At 43.4% G+C, this 24,010-nt stretch overlaps 1 protein-coding gene across 3 annotated transcripts in view; it reads left to right on the top strand.

Annotated features, from left to right (window-relative positions):
* Positions 1-24,010, top strand: part of PALM3 (paralemmin 3) — a 48,955-nt gene that overhangs the window by 4,268 nt on the left and 20,677 nt on the right. The window contains exons 1-2 of one of the 3 annotated variants that reach the window (XM_081937153.1): positions 7,046-7,245; positions 21,203-21,254. In XM_081937153.1, the coding sequence (XP_081793279.1) occupies positions 21,210-21,254 (45 nt within the window). In that variant the 5' untranslated portion in view covers positions 7,046-7,245; positions 21,203-21,209. Of the gene's footprint in view, positions 1-7,045; positions 7,246-20,484; positions 21,113-21,202; positions 21,255-24,010 lie in introns of those variants that run through there. The other 2 variants (XM_081937154.1, XM_081937152.1) reach the window with 2 other exon arrangements.

The following is a 24,010-nucleotide window of genomic DNA, read 5'->3' as shown; positions in this document are numbered from 1 at the left end:
AGCCTAGGGTTACATCCCTAACATGTACAATCCAACTGTGTCTTTTATTACTTTGAGGGCTTTAACTTGCTTCACATGACTAATCAAATGGCTACTTACCAGTTCTTGAGCCAATAGAAAAAGAATGCCAGAAAAATGTTTGCTGCTTGGATTGCTGATCTCTATTCTGCCATTATAATGAAACTGGTAGCATCCTTATAGTTTTAATGCATGACAAATTAAGGAAAGCCATTGGTAGATTCATCTGATTTTGTTTCCCCTCCTACCAATTCTTACCTGCCAGTAGGAAAACAGCCACCTAATGGAAGAAGAGTGAAGGGAGTGTAGCATTGCTTGGAATGGTTAGGGTTAGCCATCTCTCTGTAATTTTGATGGAGTTATGTTAGAATACAAATTTTAGTGCACTTCTGAAAGAATCCTAGACCCAACAGTACCCAGAGCAGAGGAATGTTGGTGAAGATGATGGAATCAAATTAACCTCTTTGATAGAGAAAAAAATACAATATATAAGTGACTGGAATATATACAATATATAATATACTGTAGACCAGGGGTGTCAAAGTCAAGGCCCGGGGACTGGATCTGGCCCGCAGAGTGCTTAAATTTGGCCCACGGGGCTGCCCTGGAAACAGTGAAGGACTGGCCTGTGGTGCCTATGTCAGCAAAAACAGAGCTCTGTTTTCGCTGGCAGAGGGTTTCAGGAGGCCATTGCAGCCGAAAATGGAGCTCGTGAGGGCCACGGGCGGCACTCCGAAGCTCCATTTTTAGTGGCAGAGGGTTGCAAGAGGCCATTGCAGCTGAAAACTGAGCTCAGGAGCCTGTTTTCTCTGGCAGAGCACTCTGGCCATCGTAGGCTCTCCCAACACAAGTGACGTCGAGCTGACCATGGCCACCTTGGCAATGCCCCCCCCATGCCCCCCCCAAGGGCAAACACAACCCTGAATGAAATAGAGTTTGACCCCCCTGCTGTAGACATTTTGCACAAAATGGGGAAAAGTGGATTTTCTTTTTTAATCGTAGAGCCTAATTTTGTAATTGTATTTATATTTGCTTTGAAAAAAATGGAAACATTTTTCTAATTCTTTCTGCACTTTTGCTTTTTTCCCCCCTTCCTTCTTTTTTTCTTTACTGCTTTTACTCTTTGTTTGTGTTAGGGTTTATATTCTTGGTAAAACTTTTAATAAAAAAAATTATTTTAAAAAGTCAAAGTGGTACACTTTGAAAACCCATGTCAACAAATAGCCTAGCTGAGAGGTTGCAGGCATAGAATAGGGACACAGGAGAGGGGTGATTCATAAGAAGTGAGCACCCATTCCCAATCTGTTGGTAGAAGCATTGGAAAACCTGTAGTACATACAATCATGCAGTACCAGCAATATAGAGCAACTGGCTTACAGAGCAGCAATACAAAGTCCTTCCCTGGTTTAAATGACATCTCTAGCACATCAACTATATGCTTAAAAGAAAATAAGTCTGGCATTGTTTTAAAAGAGCTCTAAGATTATTTTCAAAGAATAGGACAAGAAAAATACACAAAGAAGCAAAAAAGCATGAAATTAATGTCATGAAGAGAAAGCATAAAAGTGCCACGCCATGGGATATACTGTATTTGTGTTGCACTAGGTGGATGTGATCATATCCTCTAAGTCTCACTTGTCTTCTCATACCTTTGGAATAAAGTGCCAGATTTTAGCTAACTTTTTAAGAAAGTGATGGCGAAGGCTGAATGCATTCTTATTTAAAGCATATTCCACAACTGTTACTCTGCTCACCTTCACATTATCCTGTGACAACCATATTACAGAAGCCAAGTCAAGATATAGAAAGCATGGCCTCAGTCTGCATTCTTCTTCCCAAGGTGCTTCTCCACGCCCTGCCTCCTTAAATGACAGCCTCCCAGAAAGCCTCGCTGGGACATGGATCAGGGAGCTGTGGTGGTTTCCTATCTTTGGTGCTGTTGATGCAGTAGAGGTTACCACTTAGCACAGCAGGAAGGAGGGAGTCTGTTTGGCAGCAGTGTAAAAAATGCCAATGGTCTCTGGCAGAAAAGGGCTTGGAGATAGTCAGATAGCAGCTGAATTTGCCAAGGCTAAAAAGCAGCATCTCATGCTCCTAGCCGGCACCTGTTATGCATCTGGCTTCAGGGCTGAATAAAGACCCACTGGTATCCATGGCATAAAATTAAAATGTTACCTATGGCTTTGCTAATTAATACAAGGCATAAGTCTCTGGGATACAGCGGTACACAGATCCATTCAAAATGAACGGGAGCTGTCAAAGAAAAAGCTCAGCACTAGCAACCTAATGCGAAATCACTACAGCACTGTCACTTGAGTAGCATCAGAAATCTGTCCATTCTATTGTTATTGACACTCCAGTTTGCAAAATGGGCCTTTATCTAGATTAGTGGCAGATAGCATGGTCATAGTTAATAGTCTCTGGTGTTTGTTGAGCCACTAGAATTTGTGTCAGATCCTGTCTGGCTGAGTGAAATCTGTGCAGAAATTATTTTGAGCTCATTGAAACAATTTTCCCATTGGCTTTTTTTTTAGCTGGCAAAAAGCAGCATTTCAATATTGTAGTCTCCCTTCCAACCTTGTTAGTCTATATTTTATGTTACATAGCAGTCTTTCCCAGTCTAAAGCCCTCAAGATATGTAAAATGACAACTCTCAGAATTCTCAGCCAGCATGGCCAATTTATTTATTGTAGATTTTTTTTTAATCCTGCCTTTATTATTATTATTTTTACAAATGACTCAAAGCGGAAAACATACATATAGTCTTTCCTCCTATTCCCCCCCACAATAAACCTGTGAGGTGGGTTGGACTGAGAGAGAATGATGACTGGCCCAAAGTCACCCAGCTGACTTTCATGCCTAAAGCAGGACTAGGACTCACAGTTTCCTGGTTCAAAAGCTACAGTCCCAATATATTCAAAGGTTATGAAGTCCACAAGTCTTAAAGTTCCCAAGTTTGGACACCCCTGCTTAAGGATACCCAGATTGAAGAAGCTGGTCTGTAGAATATTTCCTTACTTTGAACATGGCAGAGGATCTTCCATGTGGATCATCTTTATGGACCCCATGTATATAGTGTGTGTAGCTTCTCTGAAGATTACAACACTGCTGCTACTGAACTGATAAAATACAGCATGCTGGAATACCCCTGACAATACAATGCAATAGTAGAGTTGGAAGGGACCTTGGAGGTCTTCTAGTCCAACCCCCTGCCTAGGCAGGAAACCCTATACCGTTTCAGATAAATAGCTATCCAACATCTTCTTAAAGACTTCCAGTGTTGGGGCATTCACAACTTCTGGAAGCAAGCTGTTCCACTGATTAATTGTTCTAACTGTCAGGAAGTTTCTCCTCAGTTCTAAGTTGCTTCTCTCCTTGATTAGTTTCCACCCATTGCTTCTTGTTCTGTCCTCAGGTGCCTTGGAGAATAGCTTGACTCCCTCTTCTTTGTGGCAACCCCTGAGATATTGGAACAATGCTATCATGTCTCCCCTAGTCCTTCTTTCTCTTAAGCTAAACATACCCAGTTCCTGCAACCGTTCTTCATATGTTTTAGTCTCCAGTCCCCTAATCATCTTTGTCGCTCTTCTCTGCACTCTTTCTAGAGTCTCCACATCTTTTTTACATCATGGCGACCAGAACTGAATGCAGTATTCCAAGTGTGGCCTTACCAAGGCATTATAAAGTGGTATTAACACTTCACGTGATCTTGATTCTATCCCTCTATTTATGCAGCCTAGAACTGTGTTGGCTTTTTTGGCAGCTGCTGCACACTGCTGGCTCATATTTAAATGGTTGTCCACTAGGACTCGAAGATCCCTTTCACAGTTACTACTACTGAGCAAGGTACCACCTATACTGTACCTGTGCATTCCATTTTTGTTGCCTAAATGTAGAACCTTACTCTTTTTGCCATTGAATTTCATTTTATTAGATAGTGCCCAATGTTCAAGTTTGTCAAGGTCCTTCTGTATCTTTAGCGTATCTTCTGGAGTGCTGGCTATTCCTGCCAGCTTGGTGTCATCTGCAAATTTGATGAGTTCCCCATTTATTCCCTCATCCAAATCATTGATGAAGATGTTGAAGAGTACTGGGCCTAAAACAGAGCCTTGGGGTACTCCACTGCATAGTTCGAGAGGTACAGTCTGCGTGTGGGGCATACTCCTAATAATCCAAATCCGCTTGCTCAAAGTACTGTTTGTTGTTTGTTTGTTTGTTTGTTTGTTTAATGTATTGGTTGCCCATCTGTAACTGTAATTCTGGGCAGCTTGCAGTTACATCTAAGCTAAAACATAAAAGTTAAAATCGAACATTAAAACCAAAGATACATGGGGAAAGTGGGGGCAGAGTGGGGGGAGGTGGGATCTGTTATTATTCAATCAACCATCTCTATTGCGCTGTTCCCCCACTGGGACCCCAAGCCAACTGGCAGAACCACATCTATAGGCCCTTATGAAAGGATAGGAGGGTTGGCCCAACCTCACATCAGGGGGTGGGGGCAAGATGTTCCAGAGGGCAGGAGCAACAGCAGAAAAGGCCTTCTCCCTAGACTCCACCAGCCGGAATAATGCCTCTTCTGCTGGCATGAGTGGTACGGGCCAATCCCAGTGGAGTGAGACCGTCCCTAACCCTTACTTTTGGTAAGCATCTGCAGATAGAGGTCCTCATATTAATCAAACTGAATTGTTCAGAATATTAAAAACTATCTCTGGCAGGATCAAGCCAAAACCATATAATCCTCCCAGGAGCAGACAGACAGATATCAAAGATTATGCGAGTTTCTACAAGCAACCCATGAAATTGAGAAAAAGAGTAAATGGTCTAGGCCAGGGGTGTCCAAACTTGAGAACTTTAAGACTTGTGGACTTCAACTCCCAGAATTCCCCAGCCAGCATGGCTGGCTGGGGAATTCTGAGAGTTGAAGTCCCCAAGTCTTAAAGTTCCCAAGTTTGGACACCCCTGGTCTAGGCTAACCTTTCTTTGGATGATGTTGTCAGACCTGGAAGCCATCTTCTACATTGGGTCTTCAGGTCTGCCACATTTTCTGCTGTGGGAAAATGGGAGGCGGGATTGTATGGAGTATGGGTGATATACAGGGGTGAAATTCAGCAGGTTCTGACAGGTTCTGGAGAACCGGTAGCGGAAAAATTGAATAATTTGGAGAACCGGCAAATACCACCTCTGGCTGGCCCCAGAGTGAGGTGGGAATGGAGATTTTACAATATCCTTCCCCCAGAAGTGGGGAGGGAATGGAGATTTTGCAGTATCCTTTTCCTGCCATGCCCACCAAGCCACGCCCACGGAACCGGTAGTAAAAAAATTTTTTTTTTTACCACTGGTGATATATAATCTAAATAATATTCCTTTCTCAGAGAGTCAAAGACATCTTGCCCTTTACCTGGAGTGGTGTGACTGGGAGGCATCTCCAGTTGGGATGGTGCCTGATTGGACCATGTAATGGACATGTGGGTGCTGGGCAGGGACTTGAACTTTCATTTGGGTGGGGAAAATCTGGAAGCTTACAGATATGGGTTTTCCCAGATGTGCCAAGATGACATTTCTAAAAATATGGAACATTAAGGAAACTCAAGCCTCGGAGTCTTCTTTCATTGGGGGTGTTACTTGGAACCCTGACAGATGAAGCTACCCATTTCTTATACCATTAATTTGGATTAGGAGGAAACAGAACATTATATGGTATAGAACAAGTGGTACAAATGGCTAGAGGACAGGTGTAAAGCTTAAGGAAAGATTAAATAAAGAAGACACAGGAGTTAGAAATTAGCAATGTATAGTTAGGGATGAATAAATACATATAAACGGAATGAAGGATTGTAAATTAAGGAATGTATATAATAGTATCATATGTATAGACAAAGTGAAACTGAAATAAGGGGCCGGGAGACGTACATTTACAATGGATGTATACCGAGGTGGAAATGTTGTACAAAAGGAAATCTAAAAATAACTGTTTAATAAAAATATTTAAAAATAATAATTTGGATTTTTAAAAGAAATAATTTAATCTCCTTTTCTCTCCTTGACTTTCTTATAAGTCATCTTATAACCAAATAAAACTGACTGCTTCCTTGAAGTGATTATCAGCTAGCCAGAAGTCACACATTTGGGACATGTGATGCAAGTGGCTAGATTAGAAAAATGAGTAAACTTGGCAAGAAATCGCTGGAATGTTCTTGAAAGCCTATAGATTAAGGTGGGAGGCATTAGTCAATGTAGTCACCAGGAACCCAGCTAAATACTTACCGTAATCATTTGGCTGCATTGTAACTAATATAGAATAGAATAGAATTCTTAATTGGCCAAGTGTGATTGGACACACAAGGAATTTGTCTCTGGTGTATAAGCTTTCAGTGTACATACAAGCAACAAGTGATAAATCATGATCATAATCATAAAATATATTCATCATAAATCATAAGATACAACACTCAGTGATAGCCATAGGATACTAAATAAGCAATCAACATAAATCATACTAGGATACTAAGTAACACAATTAATATAAATCATAAGATACAAGCAACAAAGTTATAGTCATAAGAAGATAAGGAAATACTGTAGGTAATAGGAAAGATGAGAAGGATAATAGTAATACAGTCCTACTAGGTACCTTGACATTGTTGTGAGAATTAGTTGTTTAGCAGAGTGATGACATCGGGGAGGTGGGGGGGGACTATCTTTGTGGCTACTTGTTTTGACGTGCAATGCACTAGTATGCCCTAGTTACCTGGTTGAAAACTCTACTTGCATTTGAATGATCGCTGTTTAAAATTAGGGAGTTGAGGGAACTCATTCATGTTCCCAAAATTTCTATAATCCTATAGTTCATCTACCAAAATCAACTGAAAATCATGCTTTTGTAATCTGAAGGATCAGAGATTGCGGTGTATGACATGAGACGTGCTGTCAAAAAATTTTCTGAAGCTGCAGCTAGTGCTCTACGTGTCTGACCACTTCCTTTTGCCAAGAGTGCATAATTACTACTCCGTCAGTTGCAGTGACTGCTTTTCCAGTTTCTGTGCACCGTGCAGAGAGTTGCTGGTTTAATTTCTTTTGCTGTTTAATTTACAACAGCAGGAGCTTCCTCCATGTCTTGATCCTTTGAGATCTGCTGGTGAATTTCTGTTGGGGATACTACTTTTGCCTCATTGAAGTTGCAAAGTTAGCTTCCTAAAGTGCCTGAGGGATTCTAGTTGGTTTCAGAAGGCAAGTGAATTATATTTTGTTTATGCGGGCATAATTTGTCATTTGATCTATCTAATCTAATCGATCAAATTGCTATTCTCCTCCATGTTTGTTTAAAGTATATGATGAAGTGTCATTGTTGTAAGTAAATGGATGTTGTGATTTCAGTCTTATCTATTAGTTTAAGATGTGCTGAAGGAGGTGATCAGTTGGCAAAATGTCTGGAAATCCCCTCCTCCGCCTCGTTTTGTCCTTAGATGTTTGAAACACAGATTTAATTACAGGAAAGATGGTAATAGTGAATCTCAGGAAACTGGCATGCTGCAATGGTCATGGTATTGAACTCAAATCCACTACTTTTAAACTCCTTTCCTGTCTAAATGAATACATACATACATCAGAAAGGACTTGATCAAGGCAGGAATTAGCCATTTGAATCCTACTGAATTCGGTGAAAGAGTTAAACAAGATATTAAATGTTTCACTAAGCACCAGTGTTTAACTCTGGTGGGACTTACCGATTGCTGGTTTGCCCAAGCAACTACTCCCTGTAGAAATTAATAAGACTGAACTGTCTTTAAGCAATGATAAGCAAATCCCTATCATTTAATAAAATAGTGATAGCAGTAATAGAGGTATATTAAAGAATTCTGATGTATTTAAGCACCCCTTTCCCATTATGAAGAATTGTATTTTTTTCACTGTCCACTCTTAAATTTTTTTTTTTTAAAGATAGTATGTATACTATCTTTCTTAGATAAATGTTTTGTGTCTGCCTGAAAAATCCAATAGGGAAAATAACCCTCACTGTAGTATGATGTTTGAGAATACTGTTCTACACATGGAAATAATGGGTTCAGCGGTGTCCCTTTACTATCCAGCCAACCACTGAATTACTTGTAGGATTGGGCGAAGACTATTTGGTTGCTGGGGCTGCCGATTTAGATGATGGTGGAATCACTTTTATCCTAATTTGGAGGCCTGGCATCTGTAGCAATCTGAAAGCACATTCTGTTCCTATTGGCTGTTTTTTTTTCACCCACATAACCTTTGGAATAACCGCAAGCCTCTCTTTCCTCTGAAGCAGCACTTTTGGTGGTGTAGGACATTAACCTTGTGGGAGGAGGCAGCCCAAAGGGCAAAGTAGCCATTTCAGAGCAGGGCTTTTTAGCAGAAGTTGGCCTCTTGCACAAGTGCCCAATGAAAGGTTAATGAGTGTCAGTTAAAGCAGGCAAGGCAAATGCTCTTTCATTGAAGGGCTGATCGCCTGTTGGACAAATGGGCATTCGATCAGGGCCATACTGAGAGACACATACTGATATTATAAAAGCAACACGGCTCCATCGTTTTTCAGCATTCTTTTCAATGGGTTGACACCCAGAGGATCAGGTCTCTCAGGATTGAAGGCTGAACCCTCAAAAACACCCTAGATTTAGAATGAGCAAGCCCAGGGGCAGATAGATTCCACCAGCAACATCTGCCTATATTTGCATGTGGATCTCTGGTCTCCATAAGAAGCATCTATTTGTAAGATGTTTTGGTCCAAGATTCTTGTTCTTCTTGTTTGGGTATGTACTTCTTATAGCATAGAAAATGCCCTTTGGGAGAGGTTAATTTGTTCTTATACAGTATGTGTTTCTCCATATTTAGTTACATTTAGAAACATTAACTACATTTCTGAATTTGTTGCTGTTAGTCATGAAGTTGTGTCCATCGCGACCCCATGAACACCGTTCCTCCAGGCCTTCCTGTCCTCTACCATCCATTTAAGCTCACTCTGACTGCTTCGATGACTCCATCCAAGCCACCTTATTCCCTATTGGCTCATTCTTTTGTCCTCAATCGTTCCCAGTGTTAGATCTGGGCAACGAGAGGACAGACTGCGGACACGAAGTGACTTATCAGCTCTTTATTAATAGTAGTCGTGATCCAGCTTGCTCTGTGGTCGGAGGGTTCCCCTTTTATAGGGATCGGGTACGCCCCTCGACCAATCAGAGCGATACCTGTTTCCCGCTGTAGCAGCGGACCAGAGGGGAGACTTGCCACGATATATGCTAATATCTAACACCCCTCCCCTCCTAGACGGAACGTTGCGATAGGTAACATAGTCTTTTAGGTATGTTGGGGGTTGCCTTACTCGGGAGGAACGTCGTGGTTCTGGTTGGTCAGAAATGGTTTCCGGATCGGATGCTTTTCCCGTTCCACGTTCGGGAGGTTTCGTACCCTCGTTGCTAGGGCGTTCCGGAGTCTGCTCGGTTGCGTTGCCTGGGGTTTGCTCTGCTTCGTGCGTGCTTTCTTGTTCCGAGCTTGGTTCGCAGGTGTCGTAGTTTTCTATGATGGGGCTCTCGCGTGGCTGACTTTCTGTAGGCAGGAAAATCTCGTCTTCGTTTCGAAGGTCTGAGTGCGCTAGGCGACCCCGAAGTTGATCGATGTGCCTTTTCCAGTTCCGCCCATCTTCCAGTTCCAGCAGATACGATCGTGGACCCGTGATGCCAATGACCTTTGCCGGCATCCACAATGTTCCCCCTGCATAGTTGTGGGCGTATACTGAATCCCCTATGCTAAAAGACCGAATTTTGCTTGTGGAGTCTGGGGGAGCTGTGGCAGAGTAATTTGGGTGAAGACGGTCCAGGTGAGACCATAGACGGCGGCCCATGAGTAGTTCAGCGGGGCTTCTACCCGTCGTTGCACTTGGGGTGATATGCTGAATTAAAAGGTAATGATCAATGCGTGTTTGCCAATCACCTGGACCCATCCTAGCGAGGGCCTCTTTTGCGAATCGTACCATTCTCTCCGCCTGTCCATTTGATGCCGGATGGAATGGCGCGACGAGGGCGTGCCGAATTCCCTGACCTGCTAGATATGTCTCAAATTGCATGGCCGTGAACTGGGGCCCGTTATCGGAGACCAGGAGGTCGGGCAGGCCATGGGTGGCGAAAAGTCGCCGTAGAACCTTAATGACTGCCTCTGCCGTGGTTGAAGTCATTAGGACTACTTCTAGCCATTTTGAGTATGCATCCACAACTATAAGGAAAGTCTGACCTTGGAATGGTCCTGCGAAGTCGATGTGTATTCGCGACCAGGGTGCTTTAGGTTTCTCCCATTCTGTGGCGGGCGCTTCCGGGGGTGCTGGTCTCGATTCCTGGCATGGGTCGCAAGTGGCCACCCACTCCTCTATTTCTTTGTCCATGTTTGGCCACCAAACGTAACTTCTTGCTAACGCCTTCATCCTAACAATCCCCGGATGCCCCACATGTAAAGCATCTAATACATTCCTACGTAACGCATACGGAATAACAACTCGATCCCCCCACAATAAACAACCTTGCAACACTGAGAGTTCGTCCCGTTTTGACCAAAACACTTTGAATTCCGGGCCCACGTTTCCCTTCGGCCACCCCCTCTAAACCCAAGTTTGAACTTGCTTTATTAAATTGTCTTTAGAGGAGAACCTTGCAACGTCGTATGAAGAAACCGGTCCAGAGTCCAAACAGTCAATGAGCAATACCGGTACTTCTGGAGTGGGGTCTGGCAGAATGTCAGGTAATGGGCAACGGCTGAGTGCGTCTGCGTGTCCGAGAGTGGAGCCCGGTCGATGAATCAATTTGTATGAGTACGCAGCCAGGAAAACAGTCCACCTGGTCATGCGTGGGGAAAGGGAGACCGGAGTGGGGCGGTTTCCCGCCAAAAGTCCCAACAACGGTTTGTGATCTGTAATTAGTTCAAAATCGCGGCCGTAGAGGTATTCGTGGAAACGTTTTACTCCAGCTACAGCAGCCAGCGCTTCCCTGTCCATTTGGCTGTAATTCCTTTCGGCCGATGAAAGAGTCCTGGAGTAGAAAGCGATGGGCGCTTCTTTTCCGTCGGGCATCCTGTGGCTGAGGACTGCTCCAACTCCGAAGGGTGATGCGTCGCAGGTCAATACCAGCGGTAGGGTCTGGCTGTATTGGACAAGCAGTGAGTCAGTGGTGAGCAGGCGCTTTACCCCGGCGAAAACTGCAGCTTCGGATCGTCCCCATTTCCATGGTGCGTTCCTCTGGAGTAGACGGTGTAGTGGCTCAGCAACGGTCGCCTTCTGCCTCAGAAAAACGCTGTAGAAGTTAAGTAGTCCGAGGAAGGCCTGCAACTCGGTCTGATTTCGTGGTGTGGGGGCGTCCTGGATCGCCTTAATTTTCTTTGAAGTGGGGTGTATTCCCTGACCATCGATTCTATAACCCAGGAATTCTACGCTAGGCACGTTAATTTGGCATTTTTCCTTTTTTAGGCGGAGACCCTTTTCTCTGATTCTGGCCAAAACAGTTCTGACTCTTTTATTTAATTGCTCCTCATTTGCAGTGGACACCAAGATGTCGTCAAAATAGGGGACGACTCCCGGTATCCCTTGCAAAAGTCGTTCCATGACGCTCTGGAACAATCCTGGGGCAATGCTCACGCCGAATTGTAGCCGGTTGCATTTGAATGCTCCTCTATGCGTCACTATAGTTTGGGCCTCCGCTGTGGCGCTATCCACTGGCAGTTGCTGGTAAGCTTGTGCCATGTCTAATTTAGCAAATACCTTTCCTGGCCCCAACGAGTGCAATAAGTGCTGTACTACAGGCACAGGATATGCGCTCTGTTGTAGCGCGACATTAATTGTGCATTTATAGTCCGCGCAGATGCGGACTGATCCGTCTGGTTTGACTGGGGTCACGATGGGTGTTTCCCAGCGCGCGTGATCCACCGGCTCAAGGATTCCTTGCTCCACTAACTTATCTATTTCCTTATCTATTTTTGGGCGGAGTGCAAAAGGCACTCGTCTCGGTTTAAGTCGGATTGGCGCCACTTTGGGGTCTAAATTGAATGATATTGGTTTACCCACATACTTACCAAGACCGGGGCTGAACACATCCTCGAACTCCTTAAAAATCTGTTCAGCGCTGCTGTTTCTCACGGCGTTGATTCCGGTGACTTCTAACCCCAGGGCTTCAAACCAATCAAGCCCCAGAAGGTTCTGTAATGGCGCGCTGGCGATGGTCACGGGCAGCTGGGCTTCGATGTCCTTGAAACGGATTTGGAATGTGCCTTGGCCCACGATGGGGACTTGGTTCCCCTGGTAGTCTCGTAGCAGGACGTCTGGAGCGCGTAGTTGGCTCTTTCTGAGGCTAGGAATAGCCTGTTTCATGGATGCCCATGAAATAATCGTCAGGGTCGATCCTGTGTCAACTTCTAGCTCGCAAGGTGAGCCCTCCAAGAGGACTGTGACTCTCAGCCTTTTTGGCCGCTTAGGGCGGACCTGATGTATTGTGGTGAGATACGTTCGCAACTCCTCTCTCTGGGTCAACTCTATCTCATCGTCTACATCCTGAAAATACTCTCGTTGAGCGTCTTGATAGAACGCTCTTTCAGCTCTTTGTGTGTATTCTCTCTGGGGATACGCTCGCTCAGCTCCCTGTGAGTAATCTCTCTGGGGATACGCTCGCTCAGCTCTTTGGGAATTTTCTCTCTGGGTATACACTTGTGGATTTCTCTCTGGGCGCCCTTTCTGATTTCGCCAAGCCCCTGGGTTGGGCTTCTGTTGGCGGTACATGGGTGGCTGCCATGAGGCAGGGACTCCGCTCCGGCACACTTGTGCGATGTGCCCAAGTTTGTTGCAGTGCGAACAAACAACGTTCCTGAACCTACAAGTAGACCTGGGGTGATTCCCTCCGCAACTTGCGCAGGGTGGCAAGCGGGATCCGGGTCTCCCCCCAGGCCTCAAGTGACTGCTCTGCATCATGTGACTGTCCTCGAACTCGGGATTCTCGTAGTCGGGGCTTGTGTCCTCGTAGTGTACTCTGGTTTGTCTTGGTGCTGGCTGGTTTACGTTGGCCCCTCGTTGTATGGTCACCGATGATTTCTCCGCTGACTCTGACGCTCTTGCTTCGTTTAGCGCTATCTGTAGGGTTAAATTCGGGTTTGCCAACAGCTTCTTTTGTAGTGAAATGTCTCTTAACCCTGAACTCGCAGTGAGTTGCTGCTTTTCGTAGGGCTGCAACATATTGATTTATGGATTCTCCCGCCTTCTGGTTCCTCGTGTTGAATTCCTTGCGGCAGACATGCCGGGAAGGTTTTGGCGCGTAATGAGTTTGCAGGGCCTGTTGCAACGCCGTCCACGATACTGCCTGTATTGGAGTAGGCGCGGTGAGGTCTCTGGCCGTATTGAAGACTTCCTTTCCGCAGTAGCCGAGGAAGATGTTTTTCTTCCTCGCGTCGGTGATCCCCGTGTATTCGTTCGCTTCGAGGAAACACTCGAAACGAATCATGAAGGGTTCCCATTCGTCGTTTGCTGGGTCGAAAGGAGCGGGGGGAGCATGCATTGCCATCTTCTCTGTTTGAATTTGCCGTGCTGCGATGATCTGAGATGGCTGCCGGAATTTCTGCCGAATTCCTGGGCTGGATCAAATCTGGAGATTCTGGAGGTAGCGTTCTTCGTCCTATCTGCCTCTCGATCCCACCTTCGTCGCCAATGTTAGATCTGGGCAACGAGAGGACAGACTGCGGACACGAAGTGACTTATCAGCTCTTTATTAATAGTAGTCGTGATCCAGCTTGCTCTGTGGTCGGAGGGTTCCCCTTTTATAGGGATCGGGTACGCCCCTCGACCAATCAGAGCGATACCTGTTTCCCGCTGTAGCAGCGGACCAGAGGGGAGACTTGCCACGATATATGCTAATATCTAACACCCAGCATTGGGCTCTTCTCCAGTGACTCCTTCCTTATCATTTGATGGCCAAAGTATTTGAGTTTCATCTTCAGGATCTGGCCTTCTAAAGAGCAGTCACGGTTGATCTCCTCTAGGACTGATCGGTTTGATCGCCTTGCAGTCTAAGGGACTCACAGGAGTCTTCTCCAGCACCATAGTTCAAAGGCCTCAATCCTTTGGCGCTCAGGCTTCATTATGGTCCAACTTTCACAGCCATACATTACAACTGGGAAAACCATAGCCTTGACTATATGCACTTCTGTTGGCAGGGTGATGTCTCCCCTTTTTAGTATGCTGTCTAGATTTGCCATGGCTTTCTTCCCCAGGAGCAAGTGTCTTTTAATGTCTTGGCTGTAGTCCTCATCTGCGGTGATCTTGGAGCCCAGGAAAATAAAATCTGCCACTACCCCCATTTCTTCCCCATCTATTTGCCAGGAATTGAGAGGGCCAGATGCCATGATCTTAGTTTTCTTAATGTTGAGTTTCAAGCCAACTTTTGCACTCTCCTCCTTCGCTTGCATCAAGAATCTCTTTAGTTCCTCTTCATTTTCTGCCGTTAGAGTGGTATCATCTGCATATCTGAGGTTGCTGATATTACTCCCGGCAATCTTAATTCCAACTTGTGATTCATCTAGATCCGCCTTTCTCATGATGTGCTCTGCATATAAGTTAAATAGGCAGGGAGACAGTATACAACCTTGCTGGGCTCCTTTCCCAATTTTGAACCAATCAGTAGTTCTGTCTCCAGTTCTCACTGTTGCTTCTAGACCTGCATATAGGTTTCTCAAGAGACAAAGATGGTCTGGTACTTCCATCTCTTTAAGAACTTGCCACAATTTGTTTTTTTTTTTAAATAAAATTTGTATTTTTAAACAAACATAAACAAACAAGACATGTAACATAAAAACATCTTCAATTACGTACAGTGTGTCGATTGGTTACAAGGTTTTTGTGCGTCCTTTCCATAGTCATCACTTAAACTTTATCTAAAGTCACATATTGTCAATCAGATATATTTGTACACATTATTGTTATAATACGTCATTTGTTTGATTATCATTATTGTTTCTTCATTTTAAACAAGATATTCTAAATATGAATTCATTTATATTATAATAATTCATTATATCATCTTCAATATATCCAATAAAAAGTATTTTTATATCCTATTCTAAGTCATTCTATTATTTTAGTATTGGTAACATTCTCTAATAATTTCCAATTCCATGTTTTTTCCATTATTGGTATCATCAATCTAGTATATATGTATACAATTATTATGATTATTAAACATTCATTGAGTATAGCTATTATTACATCCTTTTTATATGAAGAATACTAAGTTTAAAGTAAATTTATATTATGGTGTTTCATTATATCATCCTGAAATCATCCAATGATATTACATCTTAATATTCTATTCTATATAAAATTGTTTATCTTTTATAAAAAGGCTTTTCAACATCATCTCCATAGTCCCACTTGCAATTTTATATAAAATTTCATATTATCAATCTAGTATATATAAATGCATTATTATCATTGTTAATCATTTATTTGACTGTAACTATTATTACTTTGTCTTATACATATTAATCAAAGTTTAACTAAGTTTAACTTAATTTTATTGTGACATTTCATTTCATCATCCTGTATCCTTCCAGTAGTAGTGCAGTCCAATATCTCTTGCCATTTGTAGAATCTGTATTCTAAGTGTTTTCTTGATAAGTCTTATGTGGACTTCTCTTAACAACTTGTTGTTCATTCCATATCTCATAGAGAGTTGAAACCCTCCATCTGTTCCTTCCATCAGCTTGCCTTTAGTTACCACTGGTGCTTCTGCCCAGATTACTCTCATTATTTCTGCCAAATTTTCTCCCCTTTCTTCATCTATATTTTGAAGTCTGGGATAGAGTTCCAGTTCGTCGATCTCTCCTTTCAGTATTTCACACGTATCGTTTCCGTCCACTTTTGGTTTGCTGTCAGTGTCAACAATTTTCTTATCACTTTGTTCATATTTTTCTGCAGTTTTTTGAACTCTGTCCTCAAGTTTCATCATTATTTTGTAAATATTCTCAACTCTTCCCTTCATTTTTTCTGTATTTTGTTCTATAATCTCAAGTTTCTTATCAATTCTCTCTGTGATTATTAAAACTTTTTGAATTTCTAACATAATTATTTGTGATGTTAATTCCTTTTCTTCTTCACGTTGCACATTTTTCCAGGTTGTAAACACTGCCACTAAGACATCCAAGGGTTTTTGCTAGGCTTCAAACAAATTCAGTGTAATCTTTCAAGTCAAGGCTTTCTCTTTACTCCAAAAGAGCATCTGTATAAACAAAACATGCTTAATAGCCTTGTAATATCAGATGTTACAGCCTCTAGGTGGCAGTGTTACTTATTTTTCTCTGCTTTTACCCCTCTCTTTAAACTCCGAACTCAAGAAGAGAGAGAGAAAAAAAGCTTAAAAGTTATGATCCAGCTGAGTTTTGAGAGGAAAGAGAATTTTAATCCACAATACAAAAATGGAGAAAAATAGAAGAAGAAGGGGAAAAAAAAGACCAGTCCAATTTAAAAATAAGAGGCATTTGTAAAAATTCCATCCATAGAAAGAAACAGAATTAAAGTGAAAGAGATAACACAATTGTTTTAATCCAGACTTAATTCGCCGCTTGCTTTCTTCTGTCTTCAATTGTAATTTAACTCTAAATCTTTTGGGGTGTTCTCTTCTCTAATAGTAAAATTTTTCTCACCATTTCTGACACACTCTCTCTCCTGTTCTGCTTCCGTTTCAGGGGTCTGTCCCAACCTTCTGCAGCCTCAATGGCTGCTTCTATTGTAGCCAGAAAAAAGAGCTTCTCCTGGATCGATCAGGGGCTTTGCAATGCCCCTGAGATCAGCAGGACGTGCCCTTCTCTATCATCATCTCTACAGGATGGTTTAGGTCCAAAAAGGACCGTCCAGCAACAGAGATATCGACAGCAATCCTGGAGCTCCAAGACTGCATGTTGTATCATAGCGACAGCCCCACCCTCTCCACTAGCCACAATTTGTTGTGATCCACACAATCAAAAACTTTTAGCATAGTCAATGAAGCAGAAGTTTTTCTGGAACACCCTAGCTTTCTCCATGATCCAGTGTTTGTTGGCAATTTGATCTCTAGCTCCTCTGTCTCTTCAAAATCCTGCCTGTACTTCTGGTAGTTCTCTGTCTACATACTGGCAGAGGTTAACTTATAGGGTTTTGAGCATAACTTTGCTAGCATGTGAAATGAGTGCAATGGTGCGGTAGTTCGAACATTCTTTGGCATTGACCTTCTTTGGAATTTGAATGTAAACTGACCTTTTCCAATCCTGTGGCCAAGTTTTCCAAATTTGCTGGCAAATTGAGTGTAGCACTTTTACTGCATCGTCCTTTAAGATTGTGAATAGTTCAGCTGGAATACTGTCACCTCCACTTGCTTTGTTGTTGCTCAGACTTTCTAAGATCCATTTAACTTCACATTCCAGGATAGGTGTCTGTATAGACATAGGCTGTGTAGAGAGAGCAGTTGTACCAGAGATTCACTCAACTCACACCTGTGCCTGATTGTGTCTCGGTCACAGTCACTTAATGCCACTCAGGCTTTCCTCTCTGTGGCTGGAGGATTCCACCTCCCAATTCTTTATACGCTTGTGAGGGAGAAGTTATTTTCTGTATCTATGTCTTATCTATGTCCCCACTACATAAATAGAACTAATTACAAGGATTCCCAGCTATTGAGGATTTCTCAGTAATTAACAGTTTGCAAAAACTGCCAGTAAGGTACTCAGAAATGATTTAGTCAATCATCAACTAGCATCTGCAACTATTTAGTAAAAAAAAAAAAACCCTGCCATACAGGAGACATATTTTATTGTTTGTGCATTAAGTGATTTAGCAGAAGTCAGTTTATGAGACTGAAATAAATAAAAGGCTTGCTCAGGGATCTGACTTCTCTTGACCATTCTAGTTAGATCCCATAGCTAGATATTCATGGTGGGTGAATAATCTCATGGGCTGTCTATGTAGGGAGCAGGGACGTGCGGTCAGGGGAGGCAGGGGAGGCAGAGCCTCACCGCTCTCATCATGAAAAGAAAAATAAAGGGAAAAGGCGCTGAGGAGCCTCGGGGAATGGGACCACGTGTGCAGGAGGGAGGTGCAGGAGGCTCCTCTAGCCTCAGCCTCCCTCCTGCACACGTGTTCCCATTCCCCGCCTTCTGTCGGGTTCTGATGCTCATGATTCCAGGGCGAATGTGCATGCACGAGCGGCTCCCTTCCTCGCACTGAGCAACGGCGGGTTTATGGGAAGTTGCTCACGAAAGCGGAAAGTGCGACGGACTTTTCGGACCGGCGGCTACCGTTTCCCTGCCAGCTCACTCGCGAAAGGACCCTGGAAACTGAGTCGTGGCCGGCGCCTTGTTAAGAATTGCGCTGCTGAAAGAGACAGAGAGAAAAAGCAGATGTATTTTTTTACAATTATTATTTTGTGGTACGATATTGAACGTAGCGCTTAGAAAGCCATGGCTGATTCCAAGAAAACTAAGCAGGGTCAGATTTGATTAATCTTTGGTTAGGATGGGGACCCAGGAAATCCTAGGCGGGGAATGGGACCACGTGTGCAGGAGGGAGGCTGAGGCAGCCTCAGCCTCCTGCACACGTGGTCCCATTCCCCGCCTTCCTGATGATGTCACCAGCCTCACCACCCATAAACCTCACCGCACGTCACTGGTCAGGAGTGTCAAACTCGATTTCATTGAGGGCCACATCAGGGTTGTGTTTCACCTTGGGGAGCCGGGGTGGGCGTGGCCAGGGTGGGTTGGACAGCTCACCATCACTTGTGTCAGGGGCGCCTGTGGTGGTCCAACACTCTTCCGGTGAAAATGTGCTCCCGAGCTCCGTCCCAGCTGCGATGGCCTCCTGCAACCCTCTGCCAGTGAAAACAGAGTTGGGAGTGCCTCCTGCGGGCCCTGCGAGCTCCATTTTAGGCTGTGACAGCCTCCTGAAATCCTCTGCCAGTGAAAACAGAGCTTGGGAAGGGCCACAGGCAGCCCTTCCGAGCTCTGTTTTTGCTGGCAGAGGCACTGTGGGCTGGTCCTTCACTGTTTTCAGGATAGCCCTGTAGGATCCGGCCCCCGGGCTTTGAGTTTGATACCCCTGGTCTATATGGAGATTCTCAGTCATCCAGGTCATAATTGTCCCAAAGGTACTTTTTCAAGAGGCAACTGGACTTTCTTGTTTTTCTTCTTCTCGTCCAAGGAGCTTCTTCAGCTCTTGTTTTCTTTGAAGAAAGAGAAAGAGCTGAAGAAGCTTCTTGGATGAGAAGGGAAACGTATTCAAAGAAAAACAAGAAATTCCAGTTGCCGCTTTAAAAAGCACCTTTGGGACAATCTCATCGATTGATCAATGACTGCTCTCATTTTGCAATATGCCTACCAGCCTCCCTTCTGTGGGTGAGAACATGGCTAGTCCTGTGATTTTCTTGCAAATGAGCAGTTGGAGCAAGCCACGAAGGCCTCAACACTCATTTCCATCATCTTCAGCCTGCCCTGGTTTTATGGTAGAAGGAGGTCTGTCAGTATTCAGAGAGGCAGAAGGGAAGTTGTGTTTCCAAAAATCTGGAGGCTGAGATAAACTGATCGTGTGTTGATAAAACTGACATATGAAATGTTCAGTTAATTCCATTTGACTAAGATGGTATAAGAGTCCTGCTTTAAGCAGAGGATTGGGCTAGAAGATTTCTGAGCTAGCTCTATGATTCTATGATTATCTTGAGTTACCCACTCCTACATGACTCAGTAGCTTCTGGGGCTCTTTAGGCCTCTTCATCTATCCTTTCCACTTTTGTCTGGATCCTTTCGTCCTGGGGTGGGGGAGGGGGAGGGAGGGAGATCAAGTGAGACATAAAAATAAAACATTCATAGGAGGTCCTAAAACAGGAAAGATTTGCAAACATGAAAGTTGAAAATACCTTTCACACTTCCTGTGCCACCCAATTGAAATATACCTAATGCTATATGCTACCCATTGCTATCTTGCTTCATTTCCTCCTACATGCCTCGCTAGTAATGTTCTACTTTCTGGCGCTGACACGCATGGTGGGGTTTCAATGGTTGGTTCTAATAGTTCTGCACCAAATGTATATGGTAGATAGCTCACACTGTATTGTAGAATTGGGCACTGTGCCCTAATACCATTTTTTTCCACACAAAAGGTTTCAGTCTTCAATATATTTGTATAATTACAAAACACTATTAGATAAACACAGATGATCATACCATTAGAAATGCAAATTCTTCCCTCTTATCATCTATCCATGAGCAGGCATTTTAGTGGTGATAAAATGTGGAATTGCATTGGTGAAGCTGACATTAAAAAGGAATAATGGGACATGGCACAGAAACTGGATGGATGGATACCATAGATAGATACCATAGGTAGGTAGGTAGGCAGGCAGGCAGGCAGGCAGGCAGGCAGGCAGGCAGGCAGGCAGGCAGGCAGGCAGGCAGGCAGGCAGACAGACAGACAGATAGATAGATAATTTTACAGAATAATTACTGAAAATCATATTCCTGTAATTTGTCAGTGCACTCTCAGGGAGGAGGCATTCTGAGCTGAGGATTGTGTATGCCACATAAAATGTGCGCTTCCCACTTCTAGTTTACCATGTTTGTAGAATATGCAGAGTTTTGCACTGGAGTGTTTTTATATGTGACAATAGTGGTCTGAAAAGGGATGCTTCAAGACCAGCAGAAGGATGATTCATGCAGCATCCTCAGCACATGATTGGCAGTTTCACTACTGGTGGAGCCTTTATTATCTGCCAATGTGGTACACATATGAGATAACTATGAGTACACACCTTTGGGAATGTGCTTTCTCTTTCTCTTTAAAAATCGACATTCATATTTTACCTCTTTGAGCTCAGCCGTGTTGGGATGCCTTCTATATAGGAATGATGCTGCTTCTCCATTGAAAAAGGAACACAGTGGTGGGTCAGGTGATAGAAGAAATTAGAAGAGAGGAATCTGTCTGTACACCAATTGCCCTACATACCTTGCTACTGAAAGCCATTAAAAGACAATGACCAGCTGTTGGGAGCAGAAGAGAGGGAGAGAAGGGTCTACCAGAGTGCAGGGAATAAAGCATGTAAGAACCTGAGATGGGAGTTGGGGAGGAAAGAGGGTGAGATGGTGAGTAGTGGCAACCAGTGTCCCAAAGGCTCTTTTTCTCTTTCAGAAGGAAAATGGCAGAAGGCTCCTTATTTGCACAGCGGCTGCATGCTATTACGGTAAGTGTGCTTTCCCATTCTCTCCTGTGGCATGTATGCAAGGAAGGGGCTCCACATTTTCAATCAACATTCTGCTGCAGGAATCCCTTCTCACCCACCATCCCAAAATGGGAGCTAGGAAGAAGCGTGGATTGGCAGTCCCACTTGGTCAGATCACTATTTTCAAAGCATGGAGCCTGTAGACCAGGGGTGAAATGCTACAGGTTTGGGCCAGTTCACCAGAACTGGTAGTTTAAAAGTGCTACTGGTTTGCCCAAACAGGTAGTCAGCTATGCAACAATCAGCTGTGCTGCGCGATTTATATTGGCTAGAAATCGCGTGGCGCAGCTGATTGTCACAACAGCTGATCATCGCAACTTTTAGAAAACTTTTTAAAACATTTTTTTACTACCAGTTTGGGAGAACCGGTAGTAAAAAAAAATGCTTTAAAAAATAAAAAAAAAGTTCTCACGATAGCACGGCACAGATGATTGTCGGAAGTTTTTTTTTACTTTTTAAAGCACTTTTTACGCAAAGCAAACCCGTAGTAGACTTCAGAGCATTTCACCCCTGCTGTAGACATGGTAACTTGATTCATTTGTGTGTGGCTCTTGTGGGTCCAGCTTGGCCATAGAAAGATGGGGCATGAATCTCAAGCTCATGCAACTTCTGCTATGCTCCTGCAGCTCAGAATTTCATATTATGTAGTTTTAGTTTGGAAGAGACATAAGTTAAAGGCTGGTTTATGATACATATCAACTCTCTTGAGAGGCTCACTAAGGCCATCATGCCATTCACCCTGTGAGTGTTGCCAGATATGTAATCTCCCATTGAATAACAAAGGAAAGATAAGAATCCTGCAGGAGCAGAGGGAGAAAACGTTGATGGCATGTGATTCTAGCAATGTCTGCTGATTGGATGGCAGTTTTCCACTTGCACTTAACCATTTCACTGTTGTTGTTTTTCCCCCTGCCATGTTCTTTCTCATCCCCAACCCATATCTGGGGTAGCTGAAAGTTGTCCTTAGCTATTACAGTATTACAGTATTTTCTCTCTTTAAACAAGTAGCAAGTTGCAGTAGTTTTATCAGGGGTATCTAATGTGCTTCACCAGCCATGTGATCATTGTCAGTCAGATAACCTCTAATTCCCTTGATCAATTGAACCTGGTGTGGGCTGGTCTCCGCTTCTCCACATCTTCTAGGTCCCTTATGACGGGGCTGTCAAACCTGCGACGTCACCTTATCATGTGACATAACACAACTCCCCCTCCCCTTTGCTAAACAGCGGGTGGGTATGGCAAGCGCGTGACGCAATCAGCCTGTGGACCAGATGTTTGACACCTCTGCCTTATGACAACAGAATACAGGTAGTCCTTGACTTAACAACAGTTCATTTAGTGACCATTTGAAGTTACAAAGGCACTGAAAAAAGTAACCTATGACCATTCTTCACACTTATGACCACTGCAGCATCCTTATGGTCACATGATCAAAATTCAGACGCTTGGCAACTGACTCGTATTTATAACGGTTGCAGGGTCCCAACCGTAATCGCCTTTAGTGACATTCTGACAAGCAAAGCTAATGGGGGAAGCCAGATTCACTTAACAACCATGTTACTCACCTAAAAACTGCTGGGATTCATTTAACAACTGTGGCAACAAAAGTAGTAAAATGGAGCAAAACTCACTTAACAAATGTCTCGCCTAGCAACAGAAATTTTAGGCTCAATTATGCTTGTAATCGAGGACTACCTGCAGTTTTGTTCTTTCATACCAGGTTCTTCAAGTCAATCTGCAACCTGGAAATCTGGATTAGCATGAGCAGCAACTGAGTATGGGGTAGGACTGCACATTAGGGAAGGAGAGGAACACCTGTCTCTCAGGTGCATCATTGCACAAGTCTCCCCATTCCTGTTGGTTGTTGGTTGTTGGGCTACTTGTGGAATCATTTTAATCCTATGTTCAAAAGGAGCCAACTTTCAGATGGTAGAATCTATTTAGTCTTTTGCTAGAATAGCATGTCTCCTTTTAGTGCTATCCTAAAACAGAGTTATTCTAGAAGAATGCTAAATCCACATCCAGGTAATAGTTGGCCTCCCTTTGAATGCATCTATATATTAAAAAATCCAGAACAAGCTTTGGCAAATGGATAAACTTTCTGTTAAAACTCGCATCTTCCTCACTCCATCCCACATTAAGGTGAGCAATTGGTAGATGTTTTCCCACTGGCTGTAATGATCAGTGGGAGGGGAAGGAAGCTAAAAGAAATTAACCAATTTTTGTATTCAATGTACTATAGAAAAGTAACCAAAAAAAATCTGCATGAACTAGTCACTTACAGTACTGCTTTTACTCAACCAGACTTTTTCTAGATTTATGGTACAACAGGTGTTCCCTCTCCCGCCTCCCAAAGTTTGCTGTATTCTTTAGTAATAGATAACTTCTATGCTCCTCAATATCGCTGTTGTGAGACACAGAGCCAACATTTATTTCTTTTTGTTTTCTGGCCAAGCATCCAAAGCTATGCCACCGGATGCTTCCTAATTTTTTCCTAGTTCAATAAAATTATAAAAGGGAGGAGCAGTATTATAATAATAATATTGCCATCAATGCTTCTTTTTTTATTCATGTGACGTGGTGCTTTCCTGAGTACAAAACAGCTGTCAGGGTTCCAAGTAACACCCCCAATGAAAGAAGACTCTGAGGCTTGAGTTTCCTCAAAGTTCCATTTTATTAGAAATGACGTCTTGGCACATCTGGGAAAACCGGAATCT

This window comes from Natrix helvetica, assembly GCF_964273705.1.
Source record: "Natrix helvetica genome assembly, chromosome: 1".
Lineage (NCBI taxonomy): Eukaryota > Metazoa > Chordata > Lepidosauria > Squamata > Natricidae > Natrix > Natrix helvetica.
Note: the sequence above shows the minus strand (reverse complement) of the source record. Positions and strands in the feature narration are given on the sequence as shown.